The sequence below is a fragment of the Chiloscyllium punctatum genome, chromosome 21 (genome assembly GCF_047496795.1).
Source record: "Chiloscyllium punctatum isolate Juve2018m chromosome 21, sChiPun1.3, whole genome shotgun sequence".
NCBI lineage: Eukaryota > Metazoa > Chordata > Chondrichthyes > Orectolobiformes > Hemiscylliidae > Chiloscyllium > Chiloscyllium punctatum.
In genome coordinates this window covers 5,432,812-5,460,794 of record NC_092759.1, presented here as the reverse complement: position 1 = coordinate 5,460,794, position 27,983 = coordinate 5,432,812, and the positions used below count along the sequence as shown (strand labels likewise).

Genomic DNA, 27,983 nt, shown 5'->3' with positions numbered 1-27,983 from the left:
TAAAGGGACGGCTGGAAAATGGGAAGCCTTCAGAAATTAGATAACAAGAATCCAGAGAAAGTATATTCCTGTCAGGGTGAAAGGGAAGGCTGGTAGGTATAGGGAATGCTGGATGACTAAAGAAATTGAATAATGGTTAAGAAAAAGAAGGAAGCATATGTCAGGTATAGACAGGATAGATCGAGTGAATCCTTAGAAGAGTATAAAGGAAGTAGGAGTATACTTAAGAGGGAAATCAGGAGGGCAAAACGGGGACATGAGATAGCTTTGGCAAATACAATTAAGGTAAATACAAAGGGATTTTACAAATATATTAAGGACATAAGGGTAACTAGGGAGAGAATAGGGCCCCTCAAAGATCAGTAAGGCGGCCTTTGCGTGGAGCCACAGAAAATGGGTGAGATAATAAATGAATATTTTGCATCAGCATTTACTGTGGACAAGGATATGGAAGATATAGACTGTAGGGAAATAGATGATGACATCTTGAAAAATGTCCAATTACAGAGGAGGAAGTGCTGGATGTCTTGAAACGGGTAAAGGTGGATAAATCCCCAGTACCTGATCAGGTGTACCCGAGAACTTTGTGGGAAGCCAAAGAAGTGATTGCTAGGCCCCTTGCTGAGATATTTGTATCATCGATAGTGACAGGTGAGGTGCCGGAAGACTGGAGGTTGGCAAACGTGGTGCCACTGTTTAAGAAGGGTAGTAAAGACAAGCCAGGGAACTAAAGACCGGTGAGCCTGACCTCAGTGGGTGGCAAGTTGTTGGAGGGAATCCTGAGGGACAGATGTACATGTATTTGGAAAGACAAGGACTGAGTAGGGATAGTCAACATGGCTTTGTGCATGGGAAATCATGTCTCACAAACTTGATTGAGTTTTTTGATGAAGTAACAAAGAGGATTGATGAGGGCAGAGCAGTCAATGTGATCTATATGGACTTCAGTAAGGCGTTCGACAAGGTTCCCCATGGGAGACTGATTAGCAAGGTTAGATCTCATGGAATACAGGGACAACTAGCCATTTGGATACAGAACTGGCTCAAAGGTAGAAGACAGAGGGTGGTGGTGGAGGGTTGTTTTTCAGACTGGAGGCCTGTGACCAGTGGAGTGCCACAAGGATCAGTGCTGGGTCCACGACATTTGTATAATTGATTCGGATGTGAGCATAAGAGGTATAGTTAATAAGTTTTCAGATGACACCAAAATTGGAGGTGTAGTGGACAGCGAAGAAGGTTACCTCTGAGTGCAATGGGATCTTGATCAGATGGGCCAATGGGCTGAGAAGTGGCAGATTGAGTTTAATTTAGATAAATGCGAGGTGCTGCATTTTGGGAAAGCAAATCTTAACAGGACTTATACACTTAATGGTAAGGTCCTAGGGAGTGTTGCTGAACAAAGAGACCTTGGAGTTCAGGTTCATAGCTTCTTGAAAGTGGAGTCGCAGGTAGATAGGATAGTGAAGAAGGCGTTTGGTATGCTTTCCTTTATTGGTCAGAGTATTGAGTACAGGAGTTGGGAGGTCATTTTGCGGCTGTACAGGACATTGGTTAGGCCACTGTTGGAATACTGCATGCAATTTTGGTCTCCTTCCTATCGGAAAGATGTTGTGAAACTTGAAAGGGTTCAGAAAAGATTTACAAAGATGTTGCCAGGGTTGGAGGATTTGAGCAAGAGGGAGAGGCTGAATAGGCTGGGGCTGTTTTCCCTGGAGCATCAGAGGGCGAGGAGTGACCTTATAGAGGTTTACAAAATTATGAGGGACATGGATAGGATAAATAGGAAAGTCTTTTCCCCAGGGTTAGGGAGTCCAGAACCAGAGGGCATAGGATTAGGGTAAGAGGGAAAAGATATAAAAGAGACCTAAGGGTCAACTTTTTCACGCAGAGGGTGGTACATGTATGGAATGAGCGGCCAGAAGAAGTGGTGGAAGCTGGTACAATTGCAACATTTAAGAGGCATTTGGATGGATATATGAGTAGGAAGGTTTGGAGGGATATGGGCCAGGTGCTGGCAGGTGGGACTAGATTGGGTTGGGATATCTGGTCGGCATGGACGGGTTGGACTGAAAGGTCTGTTTTCATGCTGTACATCTCTATGACTATGACTCTAAATCTTTTCTGAACTCCTTCGAATTTTATAATATTCTTCCTTTATCAGGGTGACCAGAACTGGACACAGTACTCCAGAAGAGCTCTCACCAACGTCCTGTACAACCTCAACATGACGTCCCAATTCCGACACTTAAAGTCATGAGCAATGAAGGTAACTGCTTGACCAGAACATGTGATCTTTAGGGGAAATATTTTAACTTAATCTTTCATGGAATGTCAACATCACTGGACAAGGTGCTCAATCCTGACTGCCCTTGAAAATAGATTGGCTAGCTCTGCTATTTCAAAGTGTGCTGTGATTCTGGAGTTGTGTGTAAGCCAGACTGGGTAAGGATGGCAGCTTTTCTCCCCTAAGAGGACATGAATACACCAGAAGGGTTTTTGTGGCAACTAATCATGGTCACTGTTACTGAGGATAGCTTTTAATTCCAGATTTTAGAAACAGAATTTAAATTGTCGTGGTGGGATTTGAACCGGTGTCCTCTATGTGGGCGGCACGGTGGCATAGTGGTTAGCACTGCTGCCTCACAGCGCCTGAGACCCGGGTTCAATTCCCACCTCAGGCGACTGACTGTGTAGAGTTTGCACGTTCTCCCAGTGTCTGCGTGGGTTTCCTCCGGGTGCTCCGGTTTCCTCCCACACTCCAAAGATGTGCAGGTCAGGGTGGATTGGCCATGCTAAATTGCCTGTAGTGTTAGGTAAGGGGCCCTGTAGGGGTATGGGTGGGTTGCGCTTCGGCGGGTCGGTGTGGACTTGTTGGGCCGAAGGGCCTGTTTCCACACTGTAATGTAATGTAATCTAATCTATATCTCAATAACATTAGCCCGGGCCCCTGGATTCTTAGCTCAGTGACATTACCATGATGTCATCATCTGCCCATCTGAAAGAGCAATTCAGCTGGTCCAACTCCAATGCCTTTCGTCCTGTAGTCCTGTGATTTTTTTTTCTGCTGTTGATGATCCAATTCTTCTTGAGAAGCCATGACTGAACCCACCCCCACCCTGGACATGGACCTAACTCCTTTCAGTTCTAGATTCTGCAATCTGCTGTGTGGTTGCATTAGAATCTTGGAGCAACACGTCCTTGCTCTGTCCTGTCTTTGAGGTCCAAACTATGTGATCTCACATTCCCCAGACCTTAAAAAGAGCCCAAGGCAACATTCAGAGAAGGACAGCAGGGGGAGACGGCAGCTCTGTGTCCCTCAACACTAAATCAGATTAGCTTGTCATTATTAGTGTGTCTGGGAGCTTGCTGTGCACAGTCGGTTGACACAGTTCCTTCATTACAACAGTAACTGCAATTTACTTCATTATGAACAGTGTGGCCTTGGCACTCTCAACTGAGGCCTAGTGTGGAGAGATGTATAAGTATCCGGGGAGACAGAATTTTCAAGGTGACAGCAAAGATCCTGTATGGAAAGTGTGGGCTGATAAACCCTGGAGTGTACTCTGGCCGCGGAGTGGAATGGGCTGGTGAAGCCCAGAGTGGGACTGTAGCAGTGGAGAAGGAAAAATTGGACGCTCTTCAAGTTATCTTTCATTTTATTTTAAGTTAATGAGAAAAGCGCAGATGCAGGGTGACGGTATAAACGTTTCACTATATTTTATACTGAATACACGTGATAATAACTGATTCAAATCTCAGCACTGTGGATGTCCCTACACTACATGGACCGCAGCAGTTCAAAAGGACAGCTCACCTTTACAAGGGCAAGTGGGGATGGGCAAGCATGACCTGCCGTGCTTTTCCAGCATCACTCTAATCTAGACTCTGGTTTCCAGCATCTGCAGTCCTTGTTTTTACCTAATAAATGTTAGCTAGTGACCTCCACATCCCAGGAAATAATCTGATTTGAAAACAACTACAGGCAGAAACCCAGTCACTATATTATGGTTCAATAAAGAGTTTTGGGACAACCAGGGGATGTGAGAAACTTCCTTCTTGCTTCTGCTGGACTGAGCTCATTACCTTCTTGCTCTCTGGCCTAGGTTTGACCAGCAGCATTTTCTCCTGTGCAGCCACACTCAGCACCTCATCCACAGGCACCTCCAGGCTCACCAGTCCTTTGTAACGTTGTTGGTCCTTTGGTACATTCAGGCCTGCAACAGAACACACGGGTCATGTTCTTGTACGATCTGCTGGATGACAGGGTCCAGGATTAATCATAGAATTCAATTCTATGTGGAAGAAGGCCTATCAACCCATCATGTCTATCCTGGCTCTCCAAAGGAGCAGTTCATATATTTATTTCATCCCACCCCCTCCAACTTCTCTCCACACATCTCCTTTTTTTAATATCCTATAATATTTAGAATGGCTAGCTAATGTGCATAGGTTATTTAATTTGATCTATTATTGGCCCATGTATCTAGATACAGGGAAATGTTTTGTTCTGTGTGCAGTACAGGCAGCTCATACCATACAGTGTGTGTTAGGGTGATAGAACAGAGTGAGGAATACAATGTTACGACTGCAGAGAAGGTGCACAGAGAGCTAGATCAACACTAAATTTAAAATTTAGAGGTCGATTCAGAAGTCTACTAACAGTGGGGAAGAAGCGGTTCTTGAATCTGTTGGTTCATGTTTTGTACCTTCTGCCTGACAGAAGAGATTGGAAGAGATTATAAGCGGGGGTGGGAGGGCTCATTGATGATGTTGGTTGCCTACCCAAGGCAGCGGGAAGTATAGATGGAGTCAGTGCATGGTTATGAGGGAATGGCATTAAGTGCATTGCTTATTTAGAGAGCTGGTACAGATATAATGGGCATAATGGCCTCCTTCTGCATTTGAAACAAACCTGTGATTTTGAGGGGATGGAATTTGCTTTGAATTTTCTCATCAAAGCTTCAGTTAGCTTCACACCTGCCATTCCAATGTTTACACATTCGCTCTTCGTAAATTTAAACTCACCCTGCCTCCTGAATATGCATCAACATCTGTTCACCCACCTACTCTATTGAAAGGTCACAACCTGAAATGTCCCCTTTGCCTCTCTCCCCACAGACACTGCTAGACACACTGAGTGTCAAGTCATAGAGTTGTACAGCTCAGAAATAGACCCTTTGGTCCAACCCGTCCATGCTGACCAGACATCCTAGACCAATCTAGTCCTGTTTGCCAGCATTTGACCTATATCATTTTAAACCCATCCTTTCCAAAAACCCATCCAGATGCCTTTTTCATGTTGTAATTGTTCCAGCCTTCACCACTTCCCCGGGCAGCTCATTCCATACATGCATCACTCTCTGCATGAAAAAGTTGTCCCTTAGGACCCTTTTAAATCTTTCCCTGTTCACCTTAAACCTATGCCCTTTAAGGTTTTGGACTCCCCTACCCTGGGAAAAAGACCTTGGCTGTTTACCCTATCCATGTCCCTCATGATTTTATAAACTACTATATGTCATCCCTCAGCCTCTGATGCTCCAGGGAAAACAGCCCCAGCCTATTCAGCGTCTCCCGACAGCTCAAACCCTTCAACCCTGACAACATCTTTCTAAATCTTGTCCGAACCCTTTCAAATTTAACAACATCTTTCCTATAGCAGGGATACCAGAATTGCACACAGTGTTCCAAAAGTGTCCTGGACAGCTGCAACATGACCTCCCAACTCCTAAATTTTCACCAATTTCTGCTTTTAATCAGAGGTTAACTGCTGTTAGGTGAAGGAAATCTTTGGAGCGCTAAGTTCCAAATCCGAGGAAAGGCAAGAAAACAAAAGGTAGATAAGTGACTGGCTTTTCCTCCCCCACCTTTGTCTCCTTTTACTCACACCCTGAAGGACAACAGATCTTTCTCTCCTCCAGCCCCACCCTCACCCTCCTGCAAGAATGGGCTTGACCATCTCATCCTCCATCAGTGCTTTCCTTTCTCTCCTAGCCCCTTGCCACGTGGAAATAGCTCTTTCCCCACATCCCAAGACCTCCACAAATCAGTTTAGAACTTCAATCACTGCTGCCAGTAGAATGGCACATGAGCAACAAACAGGAGGCCATTCGGCCCCTCGGGTTTGTAACACTATTAGGCCAGATCGTAACTGATCTGCATCATAACCCTGCCTATGCTCCGTGCTTCGCTAACGTGTCATACCCTTGTCCAGTGTTGTCTGACATGCCCACTCTGTGCAGCGAGTACACAGATGTGTGGGCAGACATTAGGACCTTGCAACAGCCCAGTTGACAGAGGATGCCATTCCGGATGCTATCTGACCCTTTCGGAACAGCCACAGCTTGTAAGAAATTCTGCAGGGAAGATAACCCTCAGCAATAAAAGTCTGCAGCTGGTCACCATTAACAGATAGTAAAGGTGCAACCATCCCCTTTGCAAGAAGTGAAAACGTGAAATGATTACATCACATCTGCCTCTACGTGGTGACTTGTTCCTGCAAGTAAAAACATTCTTATGACATTCTTATTAAGGCTATTGCAAGACTGACTTTGTTACTGACAACAAAAGCAATACTCTCCATTTGCCTGGATGGGGGCTGCTCCAACAACACTCAAGAAGCTCAACATAGGACAAAGCAACCTATTTGATTGGTACCGCGTCCACAAGCATCCACTCCCTCCATCACCGACACTCAGTAGCAGCAGTGCGTACCATCCACAAGATGCACTGTAGAAACTCTCCCAGGCGCCTGCAGCAGCACCTTCCAAAGTCACAACCTAGAAAGACAAGGGCAGCAGATACATGGAACACCACCTCCTGCGAATTCCTCTCCACGTTATTCACCATCCTGACTTGCAAATATATCACCGTTCCTTCAGTGTTGCTGGGTCAAAATCCTGGAACTCCCTCCCTAACAGCACTGTGTGGGTGTCCCTCCAGCATGTGGATTGCGACATGTCAAGTCGGCAGCTTACCTTCATCATCTCCAAGGTAATTAACAGATGAGCAGCAAAGATTGGCCTAGCCCAGCACTGGATACAGCCATGGAGCCATACAGCATGGAAACAGATCCTTCGTTCCAGCATATCAATGCTGACCAAGTCCCACATGTCTGCATTTGGCCCATATCCCTCTAAACATTTCCTATTCGTGTACCTGTCCAAAAGTCTTTTAAATGTTGTAACTATACCCACATCTACCACTTCCTATGGTAGTTCATTGCACATGCGAACCATGCTCTTTGTGAAAAAGTTGCCCCTCAGGTCTCTTTTAAATCCTTCTCCTCTCACCTTAAAAATATGCCTTCTACTTTTGAACTTCCCTATCCGAGATCTTTACTATTCACCTTATCTATGCCCTCATAATTTTATAAACCTCTATAAGGTCACCCCTCAACCTCCTACGCTCCAGTGAAAAAAAAAGTTCCAGTCTATCCAGCATCTCATTATAACACAAACTCTCTAGTCCCAGCAACATCATTGTAAATCATTTCTGAACCCTCTCCAATTTAATAATATTCTTCCCATAGCAGGGTGACCTGACCAGGACACAATAGTCCAAACATGCCCTCACCAACATTCTGCACAACTGCAACATGATGTCCCAACTCCAATATTTAGTAGTCTGAGTAATGAAGGCAAGCGTGCTAAGTGCTTTCTTCAACACCATGACTACCTGTGACACAACTTTCAAGGAACTGTGCTTCCAAACTCCAAGGTCTCTCTGTTTGACAACACCACCCAGGACACTATTAACTGTATAAGTCCTTGCTTGTTTTACAAAATTCTATACTTAATATTATCCAAATTAAACTTCATCTTCCACTCCTCCACCCATTGGCTCAATTGACCAAAATACCTCTGTAATCTTACGATTACTTTCATTACTGTCCACTACATCACCAATTTTGCTGTCATTTGCAAATGTACTAACCATTCTTCCTAAATTCTCATTCAAATCGTTCATATAAATGACACTGGGACCCGCTGGTCACAGGCCTCCAGTCTGAAACACAATGCTCCACTACCACCCTCTGTCTCCTACTATTAAGCCAATTTTGTATCCAATTGGCAAGCTTTCTCTGAATCCTATGTGATCTAACTTTACTAACCAGTCTACCATGCGGAACCTTGTTAGAACTTTAGTAGTGTCCATGTAGACAATGTTGACTGCTCTGCCCTCATCTAACCTTTTGGTCATGTCCTCAAAAAACTCAATTAAGTTAGTGAGACAATTTCCCACACACAAAGCCATGCTGACTGTCCATTATCAGTCCTTGCCTTTCCAAATGCGTGCAAATCCTATCTCTCAGATTCCCCTCCAACAACTTGCACACCACTGATGTCAGACTCACTGGTCTATAGTTCCCAGGCTTCTCCTTATAGCCTTTCTTAAATAAGTTCATGGTTAAAAGCAGAAAATAAGAAATGTGGACAACATCATGAAAGAATTGATGACTTGGCATGAATGAGATGCAGGTGCAGAGATGAGTGTGCAGCAATGAGGAAGGATGAGGTCAGGAGTTAGCGGCTCAGTGAGGATTGTGGAGGGAACAGGCAGAGAACAGGCTGGTTTCCAGTAGCGGACGGTGGCGGGGGGGGGGGGGGGGAGGGAGGGGAGGAGGAGAGAGAGAAAGAAAGGAGAGAGATAGAGAGAGAGAGAGAGAGAGAGAGAGAGAGGGGAGGAGGAGGAAGTGAGTGTGATGGAAATGGGACTGCCATAAACTGCAACAGATCGGAAGAGGAATGGGTGAATTACAGGAGGAGATGGAGAAGAATAAACAGCCAACACTATGGAGAGGCCAGGCAGGAAAGGAGGGGGAAGCCATATGGTCTATCAAGCCTGCTGCACCTCCAGTTAGATCATGACTGATTACTATTACTGACCATCATTCCTCACTATCCCCATCTACCTTAGGATCCTACAAACAAGGAACAAAGAACAGTACAGCACAGGAACAGGCCATTTGGCCCATCCATCCTATGCTGACATATAAACTAAACTAAAAGCCTCTGGTCTCCAAGTGGCTCTCTAATTACCTTAGCTACCTCAATTAAATCATCACATAGTTTTTTGTTGCTCATGGAATGTGGGTATCACTTGCTTGATCAGCATTCACTGCCTATCCCTAATTGCCTAGAGGACAGTTAAGAGTCAATCACATCATTGTGGATCTGTAGATCAGACTGGGTGAGGACGGTAGATTTCCTTCCGTGAAGAATATGAGTGAACCAGATGGGATTTTAGGACAATCCTCACTGACTATGTTGTCGTCAATAGGCCAGTTTAACTCGTTTGCCCAAAAATGTCTCATGCAGTTTGTACGGAAACCAATAGTCTGTTCTGGCAAATTGGTAAGTATGTTTTTATCCGGTGCTTACACCACATTGAACACCAAGGCAGATTCCTTGACCAGTTCAGCTTTTAGCAAACAGGACTCATTCACTCAATCACAGAATCGCTCCAATATGGAAGCAGGCCATTCAGCCCATCAAGTTCACACTGACCCTCTGAAGAGCATCCCCCACCAGGCCCACAATTCCCCACCCTATCACTGGAACCATGCATCTCCCATTGCCAATCCACCAAACCTGCACACCTTTAGACTGTGGGAGCACCCAGAGAAAACCCACGGCGACATGAAGGGGAACATGTAAACAAACAGTCACTCAAGGGTGGAGTCAAACCAGGGTCCCTGGCGCTGAGGCAGCCAGGCTAGCCATTGAGCTACTGAGTCACATAGTGCCCACACAGTCTATTCCCTCGCATCCCAATCTTTACCTTCCGCCACTTTCCCCTCTACGCAATTCCGTGTCACTGACGACCTCTTCAGCTGCTCTGCGGCAGCTTTTTTCGCATCGAAGCCTGCTTTCCTCAGCTGCTGAAGCTCCTGCCCCAATGCCAGGGTGGTGTTATACTCCGGGATGGCAAGGGGAGGGGCCCCATGGTCCTCAGCACCCCCTAGGAGCCCTCCCTGCTGAGGGGGCTTGCAAGCCTTGCTCGGCCTGGCTGCTTTGACTGCTCTGGTCTTCCGTGAGTCGCCGTGGTCTCTGGTACCTTTAGCCTTGTAGTCGCTGGAGAGGGTGGAGGACGGATTGGTCACAGTCTGAACGTTCGATTCCATCCCCTCGGAAGCCAATTCCGGAGCTGTGTCCACAGGGCTTGTGCCCTCTTCCTGGTGATCTGGGTCACCTGAAACTAATGCTTTCTTGTCAGAGCCCTCCGAGCCAGAGTCAGTGTCAAACCGTACCTGCAAATGGAAAGAAGTTTAGAATTCTAAAATCAGACATTCCACAGTCACCAGATGGCCAACTCTCCAACCCACATTGTGACCCAGATTCCCACCCACTGGCACACACAACTGCGAGACTGGGAACCTGTCTCTGCACCATATTTGTTGCTTGCCCACTGAAGTGACAACAACCACACAGCCATCATACCTCAGCACTCTCAGACATTTAGTGTTTTATGTTGAGGACACCCATCTGGACAATCAGCCCTTAGGTATCTTTTTTACTTTTGGAATATTGGCATATTTTCTGAGAAATGAGTGAGGGTTGAGAGTTAGAAAGAAGAGACATATTACAACAGGGATCATTGCTGGAGGCAAGTGGGTATGTGTTAATGTATGCAGCCACTTCCTGCCAGCTTTTTCCATGATAAATGAGCATGCCTACAGTGACATAGTAAACGGCCTGTGTAAATTTAACACACCGTTTCTGCCGCAACAGTGCTGTGGCATCACCACTTTTGGAATGTTGTAATTACAATGTTACACGTTTACCTTGGCCAATTCCCCTGATAGATGGGGTTCTCAGAACTTATAACGGGACTATAACCAGAATAACAACACAAGTGGGTGGCACGGTGGCACAGTGGTGAGCACTGCTCCCTCACAGCGCCAGAGACCCGGGTTCAATTCCCACCTCAGGCGACTGACTGTGTGGAGTTTGCACGTTCTCCCCGTGTCTGCGTGGGTTTCCTCCGGGTGCTCTGGTTTCCTCCCACAGTTCAAAAATGTGCAGGTTAAGTGAATTGGCCATGCTAAATTGCCCATAGTGTTAGGTGAAAGGGTTAATGTAGGGGAATGGGTCTGGGTGGTCTGCTCATCAGAGGGTCAGTGTGGACTTGTTGGGCCGAAGGGCCTGTTTCCACACTGTAACTAACTAACTTCAAACTGGGGATGTGACTATATCAGGTGACCTAGAAAAGCTGTCTTAAAACACCCATTTCTGATCACTACACCTAGCCTCAACCTGCAGTGAGAAACAATATAGGAGTCAGACTAAAACACAGTTTGAAGTGTCCAGCTTGTGTTTACATTGATGAAGGGTTTGGTACGCTTGTCTTTATTGATTAGTGCATTGAGTACTGGAGTTGGGAGGTCATGTTGCGGCTGTACAGGACATTGGTTTGGCCACTTCTGGAATACTGCATTCAATCCTAGTCTCCCTGCTCTAGGAAAGATATTGTTAAACTTGAAAGGGTTTAGAAAACACTTACAAGGATGTTGCCAGGGTTGGAGAGTTTCAGCTATAGGGAGAGGCTGAAGAGACTGGGGCTATTTTACATGGAGCATTGGAGGCTAACTTTATAGAGGTTTATAAAGTCATGAGGGGCATGGATAGAGTGAATAGCCAAAGTCTTTTTCCCAGAGTAGGGGAGCCCAAAACTAGAAGGCATAGTGATTTTTTGAGAAGATTTATACCTCAGGTTGAGGTTCAAGTTGTCAGTTTGCTCACTGAGCCGCTAGGTTTGTTCTCAGACGGTTCCTAGCATTTGGCCCATATCCCTCTAAACCCTTCCTACTCATGTACCCATCCAGATGCCTTTTAAATGTTGTAATTGGATCAGCCTCCACCATCTCCTCTGGGAGCTCATCCCGTACATGCACCACCCTCTGCATGGAAAAAGTTACCCCTTAGGTCCTTTTTAAATCTTTCCCCTCTCACCTTAAACCTATACCATCTAAGGCTGTACGTTTGCTCACTGAACTGATAGGTTTGTGTTCAGACGTTTTGTCGCCATGCTAGTTAACGTCGTCAGTGAGCTTCCAGTGAAGTGCTGGTGTTCTGTCTCACTTTCTATTTGTGTGTCTTGGTCTCTTAAGGTGGGTGATATCATTTCCTGTCCATATTCTCAGAGGTGGGTAAATGGGCTCCAAATCCACACAGATGAAGAAGGACACCATTTTGAGTGGGACAACACATCCAGCCTGGGACAGGCTAAACAGAGACATGCACGGGAATTCCTAGGGCCTGGCATTCAAACTGGAACTCCATCAATAAACCCATCAATCTGGACCTCATTTACCAACCTCTGAGAAAAAAGAACCGGAAACGGTTATCACCCATCTTAAGAGACCAAGACACATAAACAGAAAGCAAGGCAGAACACCAGCACTTCACCGGAGGCTCACTGATGACGTTAACTAGCATGGCAATAAAACGTCTCTGCACAAACCTATCAGTTCAGTGAGCAAACGTACAGCCTTAGATGGCATAGGTTTAAGGTGAGAGGGGAAAGATTTAAAAAGGACCTAAGGGGTAACTTTTTCCATGCAGAGGGTGGTGCATGTACGGGATGAGCTCCCAGAGGAGAAGGTGGAGGCTGGTCCAATTACAACATTTAAAAGGCATCTGGATGGGTACATGAGTAGGAAGGGTTTAGAGGGATATGGGCCAAATGCTAGGAAATGGGACTAGATTAATTTAGGATATCTGGTCAGCATGGATGAGTTGGAGCAAAGGATCGGTTTCTGTGCTGTGTGACTCTATGACTTAAATTATTTTTGTTCTAGGAAGAAACAAAAGAAAACAGAATTGGAATGGCCTGGACAAATACTAATGGGCTCCAGCCAGTTGGTAGTGTTGTGGAATAAATCTCTGAAGTCCTTCTCACAAATCTACAAGTATCTGGTGCATACCAGAAGCTAAAGCCCACCAATAAATATTTACAATTCCACAGTCAGACCTCTAGGGATGACATGACCATATGAATTATGGATGGAACAGCTTTGATAGACAGAATGGCCTGGTCTAGCTCAGCATCTGTAGAACGTCCCTGGGGTGCAACAGTACTAACGGTTTGAACTGCACAATAGAGTCACTGATAAATTAAACTTTTTGCCCAGAGTGGAGAGAATGGGGAACTTTCGGCCACAGGGAGGTGGATGGTCTAGATGCATTTACAGAGAAGCTGAATAAACCCATGCGAGAGGAGAAGGAAAGAGTGAACTTCGATGTGTCTGTACTCACAGTGCCTGCCCGGGATCTGAGGAATTAACAAAGCATATTGAGATGTTCTTGGAAGACCCATGCCAAACCCTCAAGGGCTTCAGTCTGGATCTTGACCCTGACTGTATGCAGAGTTCAAGGTTCTCTGTGAATGCGTTGGCAATGATTGTGGACGGGCACAGTTGGGAATGTGTAAATATTGGCCAGGGGAAGGGAGTCACCAGAATGCTTTAATATGGTCCAAAGAGAAATGGGTCTTAGAAACGTGTTAGCATTAGCTGGGGGAAGGAGGGGGCCTCTTGAAAAGTGCTAACATTGATTAGGGGAAGTGGGGAGGTCATTGGAATGTGTTAATATTACCCAGGGGAAAGGGAGTCCCTGGAGTGTGTTAATATTGCCCATAGGGAAGGGGGTTCTCTAGAATGTGTTAATTTTGACCGGGGCAAGGAGGGTCCCTGGAATATGTTAATATTGCTCAGTGGAAAGGGGCAATGTAATTACCTGCCGCCGGCTGACTCTCCTGCTTGCCACATCGCTGCTTGGCCCTTCTCGCTTCTTCAGTATTCCCACGGACTTGCCGATCTTGTCGGGTGTCAGGGACACATCCAGGTCGGAGAGGGAGTCCATCCGGACTGGCTCTACATCCAGCGGTCTTGGCACCGCCCGAACGGGGAGACTGTCTTCATCCGCATAGTTCTGAGGGGCGTACATCTTTCTAGGCTAGGTCAAAGTATCTGCCTTCATCTTCAACAGCAGGGAATCTGAATACCTGCCAGCATGGGAATAGGAACAGGTCGATAAAGCTTCTACTTACAGTCCTTCCTTCCTCAAAACCTGCCCACATTGAGAGATATTAATAATAGACGATAGACAGTTAACCATCTCTTTACTCTCAAACAATTTCTGTGCGAGGTGGAGTAGATGGTAGAACATTGAGGCTTGAAGTTGGTGGAAGCGAGAGAAATGGCATCTAAACAGAAACCAGAGAGGTGATCTTATTGAAACAAATAGGATATTGGTCCTGTTTGACATCATGGATCCTGACAGTATGTTTTTCCCTTTTGTGAGAGACTTGGAGACACATTTTAAAACTAAGAGGTTACAATAGGTCAAGTACTCAGACTTTTAAGGCAGAGATGAGAACTTTATTTGTCACAGAGGTTCACAGAGGACAGACCAGATCTAAAAGTTGAAGTTCTGAATTGGAGAAAGACCAATTTTGATGGTATTAGGCAAGAACTTTCGAAAACTGATTGGAGGCAGATGTTCGCAGGTAAAGGGACGGCTGGAAAATGGGAAGCCTTCAGAAATTAGATAACAAGAATCCACAGAAAGTATATTCCTGTCATGGTGAAAGGGAAGGCTGCTAGGTATAGGGAATGCTGGATGACTAAAGAAATTGAGGGTTTGGTTAAGAAAAAGAAGGAAGCATATGTCAGGTACAGACAGGATAGATCGAGTGATCCTTAGAAGAATATAAAGGCAGCAGGAGTATACTTCAGAGGGAAATCAGGAGGGCAAAACAGGGACATGAGATAGCTTTGACAAATAGGGCTAAGGAGAATCCAAAGGGTTTTTACAAATATATTAAGGCCAAAAGGGTAACTAGGGAGAGGATAGGGCCCCTCAAAGATCAGCATGACGGCCTTTGTGTGGAGCCACAGAAAATGGGGGAGATACTAAATGAATATTTTGCATCAGTATTTACTGTGGAAAAGGATATGGAAGATATAGACTGTAGGGAAATAGATGGTGACATCTTGAAAAATGTCCAGATTACAGAGGAGGAAGTGCTGGATGTCTTGAAACAGTTAAAGGTGGATAAATCCCCAGGACCTGATCAGGTGAACCCGAGAACTCTGTGGGAAGCTAGAGAAGTGATTGCTAGGCACCTTGCTGAGATATTTGTATCATCGATAGTCATAGGTGAGGTGCCGGAAGACTGGAGGTTGGCAAACGTGGTGCCACTGTTTAAGAAGGGTGGTAAAGACAAGCCAGGGAACTATAGACCGGTGAGCCTGACCTCGGTAGTGGACAAGTTGTTGGGGGGAATCCTGAGGGACACAATGTGCATGTATTTGGAAAGGCAACGACTGATTAGGGATAGTCAACATGGCTTTGTGCGTGGGAAATCATGTCTCACAAACGTGATTGAGTTTTTTGAAGAAGTAACAAAGAAGATTGATGAGGGCAGAGCAGTAGATGTGATCTATACGGACTTCAGTAAGGCATTCAACAAGGGAGACTGATTAGCAAGGTTAGATCTCATGGAATACAGGGAGAAGTAGCCACTTGGATACATAACTGGCTCAAAGGTAGAAGACAGAGGGTGGTGGTGGAGGGTTGTTTTTCAGACTGGAGGCCTGTGACCAGTGGAGTACCACAAGGATCGGTGCTGGGCCTTCTACTTTTTGTCATTTACATAAATGATTTGGATGCGAGCATAAGAGGTACAGTTAGTGAGTTTGCAGAAGACACCAAAATTGGAGGTGTAGTGGACAGCGAAGAGGGTTACCACAGATTACAACAGGATCTGGACCAGATGGGTCAATGGGCTGAGAAATGGCAGATGGAGTTTAATTCAGATAAATGCGATGTGCTGCATTTTGGGAAAGCAAGTCTTAGCAGGACTTATACACTTAATGGTAAGGTCCGAGGGAGTGTTGCTGAACAAAGAGACCTTGGAGTGCAGGTTCATAGCTCCTTGAAAGTGGAGTCGCAAATAGATAGGATAGTGAAGAATGCATTTGGTATGCTTTCCTTTATTGGTCAGAGTATTGAGTACAGGAGTTGGGAGGTCATGTTGCGGCTGTACAGGACATTGGTTAGGCCACTGTTGGAATATTGCGTGCAATTCTGGTCTCCTTCCTATCGGAAAGATGTTGTGAAACTTGAAAGGGTTCAGAAAAGATTTACAAGGATACTGCCAGGGTTGGAGGATTTGAGCTACAGGGAGAGGCTGAACAGGCTGGGGCTGTTTTCCCTGGAGCGTCGGAGGCCGAGGGGTGACCTTATAGAGGTTTACAAAATTATGAGGGGCATAGATAGGATAAATCGATAAAGTCTTTTACCTGGGGTTGGGGAGTCCAGAGCTAGAGGGCATAGGTTTAGGGTGAGAGGGGAAAGATATAAGAGAGACCTAAGGGGCAACTTTTTCATGCAGAAGGTGGTACGTGTATGGAATGAGCTGCCAGAGGAAGTGGTGGAGGCTGGTACAATTGCAACACTTAAGATGCATTTGGATGGGTACATGAATAGGAAGGGTTTGGAGGGATGTGGGCCGGGTGCTGGCTGGTGGGACTACATTGGGTTGGGATATCTAGTCGGCATGGGTGTGTTGGACGGAAGGGTTTGTTTCCATGCTGTACATCTCTATGACTCTATTTGTATGTGGAATTCTCTTTCGCACGGCAACCTATTGAACATTTTAATACAGGTTCTTAATTAAACAAGGGAGTCTAAGATTGAAGCTGGTGGATGGGGAAGTACAGTTGGGTTCATAGTAAGATCAGATATCCGGGCAGCACAGTGGTTAACACTGTTGCCTCATAGGGCTAGGGACTCAGGTTCAAGTCCACCCTCAGGGCTGAATGGCCTGCTTCCATACTGTAGGGATTCTATAACCTCACTTAATGACGATGACATAAGCTTGAGGGGCTGAATGGCCCACTCCTAATTTGTACATTTGTACATGTAAGAAGACGATCACCCATTTAACGCGTCACTAAAATTAATATCATGAGACATGCTACTAACTGACCATTCTTTGTGATGTTCGATGGGACCGGTGGAGAGCCACCACTGAGACTCTCAAAAACACAAACTGAGCAACACTCTACACAGTGCCAATCACAGGTGACCTACTGACAACTCCGTGTCCTTCACCTCCAAGGATCCCAGCCTCACCACACTCCCCACCCCACCCCCTTGCAGATGTCTCTGGTGGAAACAGATACGTCCAAAGAGCACCCGGGTCTTAGTGAACTGAACAAGGAAGTATAAATTAGAGGAGTTGACTTTCAAGTCAAATAAAATTTGCAAAGAGAAGTACTGAGAGGGGAAAAAAAGGCAAGATAATAGAAACAAAAGAGATGATACTTTTTTTTTTCCAAATTTTAAGGAAAAATTTTTACTTAATATTTTCCAACAATCACTAAAAGCTGAAAGAATGACACTTTAATTGCAACTATGAATGTTCAATGTTAAGACAGGTTGATGGGCAGCTATTACCACTTGTTATGGCATTGGGACTTACCTTATAGAGGTTTATAAAATCATGAGAGGGCATGGATAAAGGGAATAGCCATGGTCTTTATCCTAGGGAGGGGAAGTCCAAAACTAGAAGGCATAGGGTTAAGGTGAGAGGGAAAAGATTTAAAAGGCAGCTGAGATGTAACTTTCTCATGCAGAGGGTGGTGCGTGTATGGAGTGAGCTGCCAGAGAAAGTGGTGGAGGCTGGTACATTTTAAGAGGCATCTGGGTGGGCACATGGATAGAAAGGGTTTAGAGGGATATGGGCCAAATGCTGGCAAATGGGAGTAGGTCAGATTGGGATGTCTGATCAGCACAGATGAGTTGGACTGAAGTGTCAATTTCCATGCTGTATGACTCTATGACATAAACTGAAATGGAGAAAACTTCAGCTTCTTTGGTGGGTTTAGTTTGTATTGAACTGTGCAAGTCCAAGAATTTAATACCACTTGAAATAAGTATTCATAGAGCCCCTACATTTCGGCCCAAAAAGTCCACACTGACCCTCCGAAAAGTAACCCACCCAGACCCATTCCCCTACCACTCTACATTTACCACTGACCAATGCATCTAACTTACACCCTGAACACTAGGGGCAATTTAGCACGGCCAATTCACCGGACCTGCACATCTTTGGATTGTGGGAGGAAACCGGAGCACCGGAGGAAGTCTACACAGACACTGGGAGAATGTGCAAACTCCACACCGATAGTCGCCCAAGGTTGGAATTGAACACAGATCTCTGGGCCTGTGAGGCAGCAGTGCTAACCACTGAGCGACCATGCTGCCTAAAACGGTGACAAGCAGCTGTTTTCAACAAGATATCATTTTTGAGAAGCTGCTGTTGGAGTGTGCATCTCAGATAGCAACTTTTGTATTTTTGCATCTTTGTTCCTCAACTAAGTCCCATGCATGCATTGATAGCCATAGCCTGGCTATTGGCTAATAAATTCAGGAATCCGGGTGACTTAAAAAAAAACTCAACTTCACTCAAAATGGAGGGTGGGAAATTTGGTCACAGATTAGCTACTGGAGTACGGCAGTCAGGTTCAGCCTCCTGAGCTGCAGAGAGGGAAGTCAGCAAAGCCTCCTGCACCCAATCACCACCCAGGGACTCTCATATGTGCATCAGGATTGGGCGTTGGCTGTGATGCCCTACACAGTGCATTATTCTGTTAACACTCTCTATCTATGCTTGCACAGTGCACTGGGAATCTAAGAAACAGGAGCAGGAGTAGTTCATATCAGTCCCCATCATTAAGATCACTGCTGATAGGAAAACAGAAAATGCTGGAGAAATTCAGCAGGCTGGCAACTCTGTGGGGCAAGGAACAGAGCTAATGTCGAGTCCAAAAACTCTTCTTCAGAGCATGACTAGTGTCTGACCTTAACTTGATTTGCACTCTAATCCCATGTCAGATAATCTACCAATCCCAGTCTGCAATAGATGCAAAGATTGAGCACTACAACTCTCTGGGGTAGCGAATTCCAAAGAGCTTTATGAGAAATGTTCCATCGATGAGAAAGTTCACAAAGATGAATCTTTGAAGTTGAGACTGCTTGCCTTAGACAAGATAAGGCCAGGAGGGGATTTGATTGCAGCTTTTGAAATCATGAAGGGGTAGTTAGGGAGAAACTATCCCTGCTCATAAACTGATCAAGAACAAGAGGGAACTGGTTGGAAGTGATCTGCACACGTAGTACATGTGATGTGAGAAGACATATTGTCATTCGCGAGTAGTTGGAGACCAGGATGCAGTGTCCGAAAGTGTGGAGGGAGCATGTTCAATCAAGGAATTTAAGAAGGAATTGGATAATTATTTAAATAGATACAATGTGCAAGGGTATGGGGAAAAGAAGGAAGAATGGCACTATATCATAATGCATATTCAAAGAGCCAGTGTGAATATGATGGGCCAAATGGCCCATCAGTGAACTACATTAATTAGCAAAATAATCAGTGATAATTAGCAGTGAGAAGAAAGGAGAATTGTTATTTAGATATAGCGAGTGGTTGAGAGCTAGAACTAAATTTAATAAGATCTTCCAAAAGGGGATAAATAAATGGAAAAGTTGTACAGGGCTGTAAGTAAACAGCAAAGTAGCGCAGTTCCATGTGGTGTGTAACTATATGGAAATGTCTTTGAAGGAGCCAGCACAGACTAAATGGGCCAAATGGCTTCCTCCTGCATTGCGTATTTCTCAACAGATGCGGCTTTGGCAGTTTCTAAATATGCAACACCCAGTTTTGATTCCTGCCAGATTGAGAGTCACAGCTTCACTCCTTTATTTCCCCAAGAGGAGATTAAATAATGTTTTTGTTTGCAGTTAGGTCTTCATCACAAAGAAATAAAGTTTAAACACATGAAGAAAAGGAGCAGCACAATATCAGAGCACAAGCTGTGGCTCCAAAGCAGAAAAGAAATCCATTATCCCTTCAAAACAGCCCTTAGTCAAAAACCCAGGCTATGGTTTCTAAATGTCTCCCTCCCCGGATTTAAATTTAAATCACAAAATGGCAATAGCAGTGACAGAGACCATTTAGTCCAATGAGTCTGTGCTGGCTCTAAGACAGGAGCTCAGTTAATCCCGCTCCCCTGCAAGTTACTTGTTGCCCTGCAAATATTTTTCCTTCAGGCAATGATCCAATTCTCTCTTTAAAAGCCTCAACTGAATCTGCCTCCACCACAATATCTAACTACTAATTACTTGCCATGTGAAAATGTTTCTCCTCAAGACTCCAACGTTTCTTTCACCAATCGCCTTAAATCTTTCCTACAATAGGAACCGTTTTCACACAGCTCAGAAACCTCGTGTTTTGAACATGTCGCTGAAATTTCCTCTCAACCTTCTGTTTTCTCAGGTGAACAACCCTAGCTTCTCCAAACTAGCCACAGAGCTAAAATCCCTAATCCCCAGGACCGTTCTCATTTATCTTTACTGCATCTATCTTTCCAGAAGGAACAATGGGTTAGATTTGGGATCCTTAAGGGGAAGGGGGAGCAGCCCCAAGTCGTGGTCCACATAGGCACCAACGACATAGATGGGGATTTAAGGCAGAAATTCAGGGAGCTAGGATGGAAGCTTAGAGCTAGGATGAACAGAGTTGTTGTCTTTGGTTTGTTGCCCGTGCCACGTGCTAGTGAGACAAGGAATAGGGAGAGAGAGGAGTTGAACATGTGTCTACAGGGATGGTGCAGGAGGGAAGGCTTTGGATTCTTGGATAATTGCGGCTCTTTCTGGGGTAGGTGGGACCTCTACAAGCAGGATGGTCTTCATCTGAACCAGAGGGGTACCAATATCCTGGGGGTGAAATTCGCTAAGGCTATTAGGGTGGGTTTAAACTAATCCAGCAGGGGGATGGGAACCAAAATTGTAGTTTGAGTATAGAAAAGGTTGAGAGTGTGGAGGTCCAAAATCAAGTTTCAGGGACGCAAGATGGCACCAGCAAGCAAGAGGCTGGTTTGAAGTGTGTCTACTTCGATGCGAGGAGCATCCGGAGTATGGTGGGTGAACTTGCAGCATGGGTTGGTACCTGGGACTTCGATGTTGTGGCCATTTCGGAGACATGGATAGAGCAGGGACAGGAATGGTTGTTGCAGGTTCCAGGATTTAGGTGTTTCAGTAAGAACAGAGAAGATGGTAAAAGAGGGGTGTGGTGTGGCATTGTTGGTCAAGGACAGTATTACAGTTGCAGAAAGGATGTTTGGGGACTCGTCAACTGAGGTAGTATGAGCTGAGGTTAGAAATAGTAAAGGAGAGGTCACCCTGTTGGGAGTTTTCTGTAGGCCTCCAAATAGTTCCAGAGATGTAGAGGAAAGGATTGCAAAGATGATTCTCGATAGGAGTGAGAGAGACAGGGTAGTTGTCATGGGGACTTCAACTTTCCAAATATTGACTGGGAACACTATAGTACGAGTACTATAGATGGGTCAGTTTTTGTCCAGTGTGCGCAGGAGGGCTTCCTGACACAGTATGTAGACAGGCCAACAAGGGGCAAAGCCACATTAGATTTAGTACTGGGTAATGAGCCCGGCCAGGTGTTAGACTTGGAAGTAGGTGAGCACTTTGGTGATAGCGATCACAATTCTGTTATTTTTACTTTAGTGATAGAAAGGGATAGGTGTATACTACTGGGCAAGAGTTGCAGCTGGGGGAAAGGCAATTACGATGCGATTAGGCAAGATTTAGGAAGCATAGGATGGGGAAGGAAACTGCAGGGGATGGGCACATTAGAAATGTGGAGCTTATTCAAGGAAAAGCTCCTGTGTGTCCTAGATAAGTATGTACCTGTCAGGCAGGGAGGAAGCTGTAGAGTGCGGGAGCCGTGGTTTACAAAGGAAGTGGAATCTCTGGTCAAGAGGAAGAAGAAGGCTTATGTTAGGATGAGATGTGAAGGCTCAGTTAGGGCACTTGAGGGTTTAAAGGTAGCCAGGAAAGACCCAAAGAGAGAGCTCAGAAGAGCCAGGAGGAGACATGAGAAGTTGTTGGTGAATAGGATCAGGGTAAACCCGAAGGCTTTCTATAGGTATTTAAGAAATAAAAGAATGACGAGAGTAAGATTAGGGCCAATCAAGGATAGTAGTGGGAAGTTGTGTGTGGAGTCCGAGGAGATAGGGGAAGCATTAAATGAATATTTTTCAACAGTATTCACTCTAGAAAATGACAATGTTGTCAAGAGAATACTGAGATACAGGCTACTAGACTAGGTATGATTGAGGTTCACAAGGAAGAGGTGTTAGAAATCCTGCAGAGTGTGAAAATAGATGTGTGCCCTGGGCTGGATGGGATTTATCCTAGGATCCTCTGGGAAGCTAGGGAGGAGATTGCCGAGCCTTTGGCATTGATCTTTAAATCATCATTGTCTACAGGAATAGTGCCAGAAGACTGGAGGATAGCAAATGTGGTTCCCCTGTTCAAGAAGGGGAGGAGAGACAACCCTGGTAATTATAGACCAGTGAGCCTTACTTCAGTTGTTGGTAAAGTGTTGGAAAAGGTTATCAGAGATAAGATTTATAATCATCTAGGAAAGAATAATTTGATTAGGGATAGTCAGCACGGTTTTGTGAAGGGTAGGTCATGCCTCACAAACCTTATTGAGTTCTTTGAGAAGGTGACCAAACAGGTAGATGAGAGTAAACCGGTTGATGTGGCGTATATGGATTTCAGCAAGGCGTTCGATAAGGTTCCCCACAGTAGGCTATTGTACAAAATGCGGAAGAATGTGATTGTGGGAGATATAGCAGTTTGGATCAGTAATTGGCTTGCTGAAAGAAGACAGAGGATGGTGGTTGATGGGAAATGTTCATCCTGGAGTCCAGCTATTAGTGGTGTACCGCAAGGGTCGGTGTTGGGTCCACTGCTGTTCGTCATTTTTATAAACGACCTGGATGAAGGCGTAGAAGGGTGGGTTAGTAAATTTGCAAATGACACTAAGGTCGGTGGAGTTGTGGATAGTGACGAAGGATGTTGTAGGTTACAGAGAGACATAGATAAGCTGCAGAGCTGGGCTGAGAGGTGGAAAACGGAGTTTAATGCAGACAAGTGTGAGGTGATTCACTTTGGTCGGAGTAACCGGAATGCAAAGTACTGGGCTAATGGTAAGATTCTTGGTAGTAGATGAGCAGAGAGATCTCGGTGTCCAGGTACACAGATCCTTGAAAGTTGCCACCCAGGTTGACAGGATGTTAAGAAGGCATACAGTGTTTTAGCTTTTATTAATAGAGGGATCGAGTTCCGGAACCACGAGGTTATGATACAGCTCTACAAAACTCTGGTGCGGCCGCACTTGGAGTATTGTGTACAGTTCTGGTCACCACAGTATAAGAAGGATGTGGAAGCATTGGAAAGGGTGCAGAGGAGATTTACTAGGAGGTTGCCTGGTATGGAGGGAAGGTCTTACGAGGAAAGGCTGAGGGACTTGAGGCTGTTTTCGTTAGAGAGAAGAAGGTTGAGAGGTGGCTTAATAGAGACATTTAAGATAATCAGAGGGTTAGATAGTGTGGACAGGGAGAGCCTTTTTCCAAGTATGGTGACGGCAAACACGAGGGGGCATAGCTTTAAATTGAGGGGTGATAGATATAGGACAGATGTCAAAGGTAGTTTCTTTACTCAGAGAGTAGTAAGGGTATGGAATGCTTTGCCTTCAATGGTAGTAGATTTGCCAACTTTAAGTACATTTAAGTCGTCATTGGACAAGCATATGGACGTATATGGAAGAGTGTAGGTTAGATGGGCTTCAGATTGGTATGACAGGTCGGCGCAACATCGAGGGCCGAAGGGCCTGTACTGCGCTGTAATGTTCTATTCCCTACAGTGGGGAAACAGGCCATTTGGCCCAACAAGTCCACACCAACCCTCTGAAGAGTAACCCACCCAGATACATTTCCCTCTGACGAATGCACCTAACACTATGGGCAATTTAGCAGGGAAAATCCACCTGCATATCTTTGGACAGTGGGAGGAAACCCGGGCACCCGGAGGAAACCACATGGACACGACAAGAGTGTGCCAATTTCACACAGATATCACCCAAGGCTGGAAGCAAACCTGGGTCCCTGGTGCTGAGAGGCGGCAGTGCTAACCACTGAGCCATCGTGCCATGCCAAATAAGAGAAAGGTCTGGCCCCCAAGACACCTAGACGATTGCCCACCTTCTACTGTCCTTCCGATAATGTTATGACATCTTCCTATCTCCACTCAGTGTCATGTCTCATCTGAAAGTCAGCACCTGTGACTTGACAACACCCAGTCGTACCACTGGAGTCATCGGAGGGTTTAGTTTCTTGCATTGGGGTGTGTCTGACTCATATATGAGGCTGAAGCTTAGGCTGACCACACCTCTACCACCAGCACCTCTTCAGATCCCACAACTCCCCTCCATCTCCCATTTCCCAACACCTCCCTCTACCATTTGCCTACCACATCTCCCCACCACACCCCATACCTTCCCATCAACCTCCCTGCCACCTCCCCTACATTGGACATTCAACCTTGTCGCTACCACCCTATCACCTCCCTGCTGCTGCACCCCCCTCAAGACACCATCCCTCAAGCCACTCGCCTCCCAACCCCAGACATATCTCCTCCATCCAGCCTCCACCCTCCCTTTGCCTGGGTGTTCAATGTCCACTACAATGCACGCCCATTACAACACTCAAGCCAACATCAAGAGAAGCTCCCCCTTCCTCTGGGGAGCAGGGGGACTCAACAAACTCCATTTACATTTCTTGTTGCTGTGGAAAGGCTGCCAAAGACCCCTCTTTCCAACCTCTTCCGTCAGGCAGAAGATACAGAAGCTCGAACAACTCACCAACAGGTTCAAGAGCAGCTTCTTCCCCGCCATGATTAGACTACTTAATGGACTCTTGTTCTTCAAATAATGTTGATCATGTTAACATTGATTTTCCTTCGCAGACTAGGAGCAGGAAAGTGGGACTAACTTTATTTGGAATTATGGTTGGCATGGACTGGTTAGACCGAAGGGTATGTTTCCATGCTGTATGACTGAATGACCTCCTGTGCAATGTAAACTGTATGCCTTGCTGTGTCTAAGCACCGTCTGATCTGTATGTCCTTGTTTGCTGTGATCTGCCTGTACTGCTCGCAAAACAAAGCTTTTCACTGTACCTAGGTTCTGAGGAAGGGTCACCGGACCCAAAACATTAACTCTGATTTCCCTTCACAGATGCTGCCAGACTTGCTGAGCTTTTCCAGTAACTTCAGTTTTTGTTTCTGATTTACAGCATCTGCAAATTTTTCAATTTTCACTGTACTTTGGTACAGATGACAACAATAAATCTAACATCTAGAGAAAAAAAGTTTGCTCTCATACAGAAACAGACCCTTCAGTCCAACTCATTCATGCCGACCAGATAGCCCAACCCAATCTAGTCCCACCTTCCTATTCTTATTGGGGTGGCACAGTGGTTAGCACTGCTGTCTCACAGCACCAGCATCCCAGATTCGATTCCGGTCTCGCGTCACTATCTGTGTGGAGTTTGCACATTCTCCCTGTATCTGCATGGGTTTCCCCCGGGTGCTCCAGTTTCCCCCCACAGTCCAAAGGTTTATATTAGGTTAGATTAGATTACTTACAGTGTGGAAACAGGCCCTTCGGCCCAACAAGTCTGCGTGGGTTTCCTCCAGGTGCTCCGGTTTCCTCCCACAGTCCAAAGATGTGCAGGTCAGGTGAATTGGCCATGCTAAATTGCCCATAGTGTTAGGTAAGGGGTAGATGTAAATGTAGGGGTATGGGTGGGTTACGCTTCGGCGGGGCGGTGTGGACTTGTTGGGCCGAAGGGCCTGTTTCCGCACTGTAAGTAATCTAAAAAAAAGTCCACACCGCCCCGCCGAAGCGTAAACCCACCCATACCCCTACATCTACATCTACCCCTTACCTAACACTACGGGCAATTTAGCATGGCCAATTCACCTGACCTGCACATCTTTGGACTGTGGGAGGAAACCGGAGCACCCGGAGGAAACCCACGCAGACACGGGGAGAACGTGCAAACTCCACACAGTCAGTCGCCTAAGGCGGGAATTGAACCCGGCGCTGTGAGGCAGCAGTGCTAATCACTGTGCCACCGTGTGCAGGTTACGGCGAATTGGCCGTGCTAAATTGCCCATAGTCTTAGGTGCATTAGTCAGAGGGAAATGGGTCTGGGTGGGTTACTCTTGGGTGCGGACTGGTTGGGCCGAAGGGCCTGTTTCCACACTGTATGGAATCTAATCTTATACCCATCCAGACGCCTTTCAAATGCTGCAACTGCTCCACCACCTCCTCTGGCAGCTCATTCCACGCACGCACCACCCTCTGCGTGAAGAAGATGCCTCTCGGGGTCCCTTTTCAATCACTCCCTTCTCACCTTATCAATGCCCCTCATGATTTTATAAACCTCTTTTAAGTCAGCCCCCTGCTCCAGGGGGGGGGAAAAAAAACAATCACCCCCAGGGGAATGTTGTCCTCCCTCCTCATTGCACCCAGAAATTGGACAGACATTCCTGTTAAGACCACACCAGTGTTTTATAAAAAGGTATACATTGTATTTGTAATCCTCCTCCACTCTTTCTCATTTACCTCAATCTGTCGCCATCATGTCTCTTGCCCCTGACCTTTGACCCGGCGGCCGGTTGACAACCTTATGTCACTTTCGACGACGGAATCGCGTCCAAATCGTCAAGTCACTATAATATTAGGAAGGCAGTCGTGGGGTTTTAGTCTTTCCCCCTCTCCGTTTAATTTTTAAAAAAACTTTTAGTAACCGTCGCCCCGGCAACGGCGGGCGGCCAACCGTCGCCTGGGATGCAACGTCATGAAAGAGGGCGGGACCCGAGCATAGTCGACGTCACTCAGTCCGCGCGGTGGGGGGGGGGGGAAGAGAGGAGGCAGGGTCTGCGGATGAATGACAGCAGTAACGCCGAATCGGAGAGGGGAAAAGGGGGTGGGTCTTGGGTATGATCGGCAGCGGTGACGACCAATCCGCGATGGGAGGGTGGGGTTGTGCGACCCGTGATCGACAACCACGATGACCGATAAGGGGGAACACTCAATCGGCGCTTGCGAATGATGGATAGTGGCGTCGACCAATCGGCGCGGGAAAGGAGGTGGAGTTTGCGCATGATAGACAGCGACGATTACCATTCCGAGGACGGCACCGTGATGACGGGCAAGGGAAACAACCAATCGGCGTAGAGAATGGGCAGGGTCTATGCCCGCCACCTGCATGTGGCCACTTGAGTTGACAATGCAAACACAAGGCAATTCTGCTGGAGTGTAATACCGCGTTATAAGAGAACCGCGTAATACCAGCACCATTTAAACTAAGAGGGCTGGAATTGCATTTATAACCAATACTCGCTTTAAAAAGCGCCCCCAATCAGTCAAACGTGTTATAGCGATTTCGTGTTAAGGAAACGCACGTTATAGCAGAATGAGCCATACAGTATCACCATGTGTTCAGTCACTGGGTCAGAATCTTAGAAACCCCCTCCCCAAAAGCAGTGTGCATGTCCCTGCAGTTTAAGGTAGCAGCTCACCACTGCCTTATCAAAGGGATTTGCCCAAAACGTCGATTTTTCCTGCTCCTCGGATGCTGCCTGACCTGCTGTGCTTTTCCAGCACCGCTCTAGTCTAGACTCTGATCCCCAGCATCTGCAGTCCTCACTGTTGCCCTCATGGGATGGGTTGGCATGGCCTGGCCATCCTCACGTCCCGTGACAGGATAAAAGCAATGTCCACTGACCACATTTTGCTGGCGACTAATCCTCTACATCATGGCTTTGCGAGCTGAGCGCTGCAGATGGCGGTGACTTTTGACTAGACGCTGTGCAGTTAGTTTGCTGTGAATCCCTCAACTGCCTCCCAATCAGAAATTCAAATAGTTCCTCATTCCTGACTGAGGAAAAGCTAAATAGGAACAGGCCATTCAGCCTGTTGATTCTGCCTCACTGATCATCGGCTGATCGAACATTCAAATGCCTTTTGTGCATTCC

At 46.1% G+C, this 27,983-nt stretch overlaps 1 protein-coding gene across 2 annotated transcripts in view; it reads right to left on the bottom strand.

Annotated features, from left to right (window-relative positions):
* The window catches only part of ppp1r35 (protein phosphatase 1, regulatory subunit 35), a 28,211-nt gene extending 1,468 nt beyond the window's left edge, over window positions 1-26,743 (bottom strand). For both annotated transcript variants that reach the window (XM_072591486.1, XM_072591487.1), the window contains exons 1-4: window positions 26,569-26,743; window positions 13,737-14,004; window positions 9,781-10,249; window positions 4,084-4,214 (exon numbers count right to left, since the gene is read on the bottom strand). In XM_072591486.1, the coding sequence (XP_072447587.1) occupies window positions 4,084-4,214; window positions 9,781-10,249; window positions 13,737-13,946 (810 nt within the window). In that variant the 5' untranslated portion in view covers window positions 13,947-14,004; window positions 26,569-26,743. The remainder of the gene's footprint in view (window positions 1-4,083; window positions 4,215-9,780; window positions 10,250-13,736; window positions 14,005-26,568) is intronic.
* Between the last annotated feature and the right edge of the window lie 1,240 nt (window positions 26,744-27,983).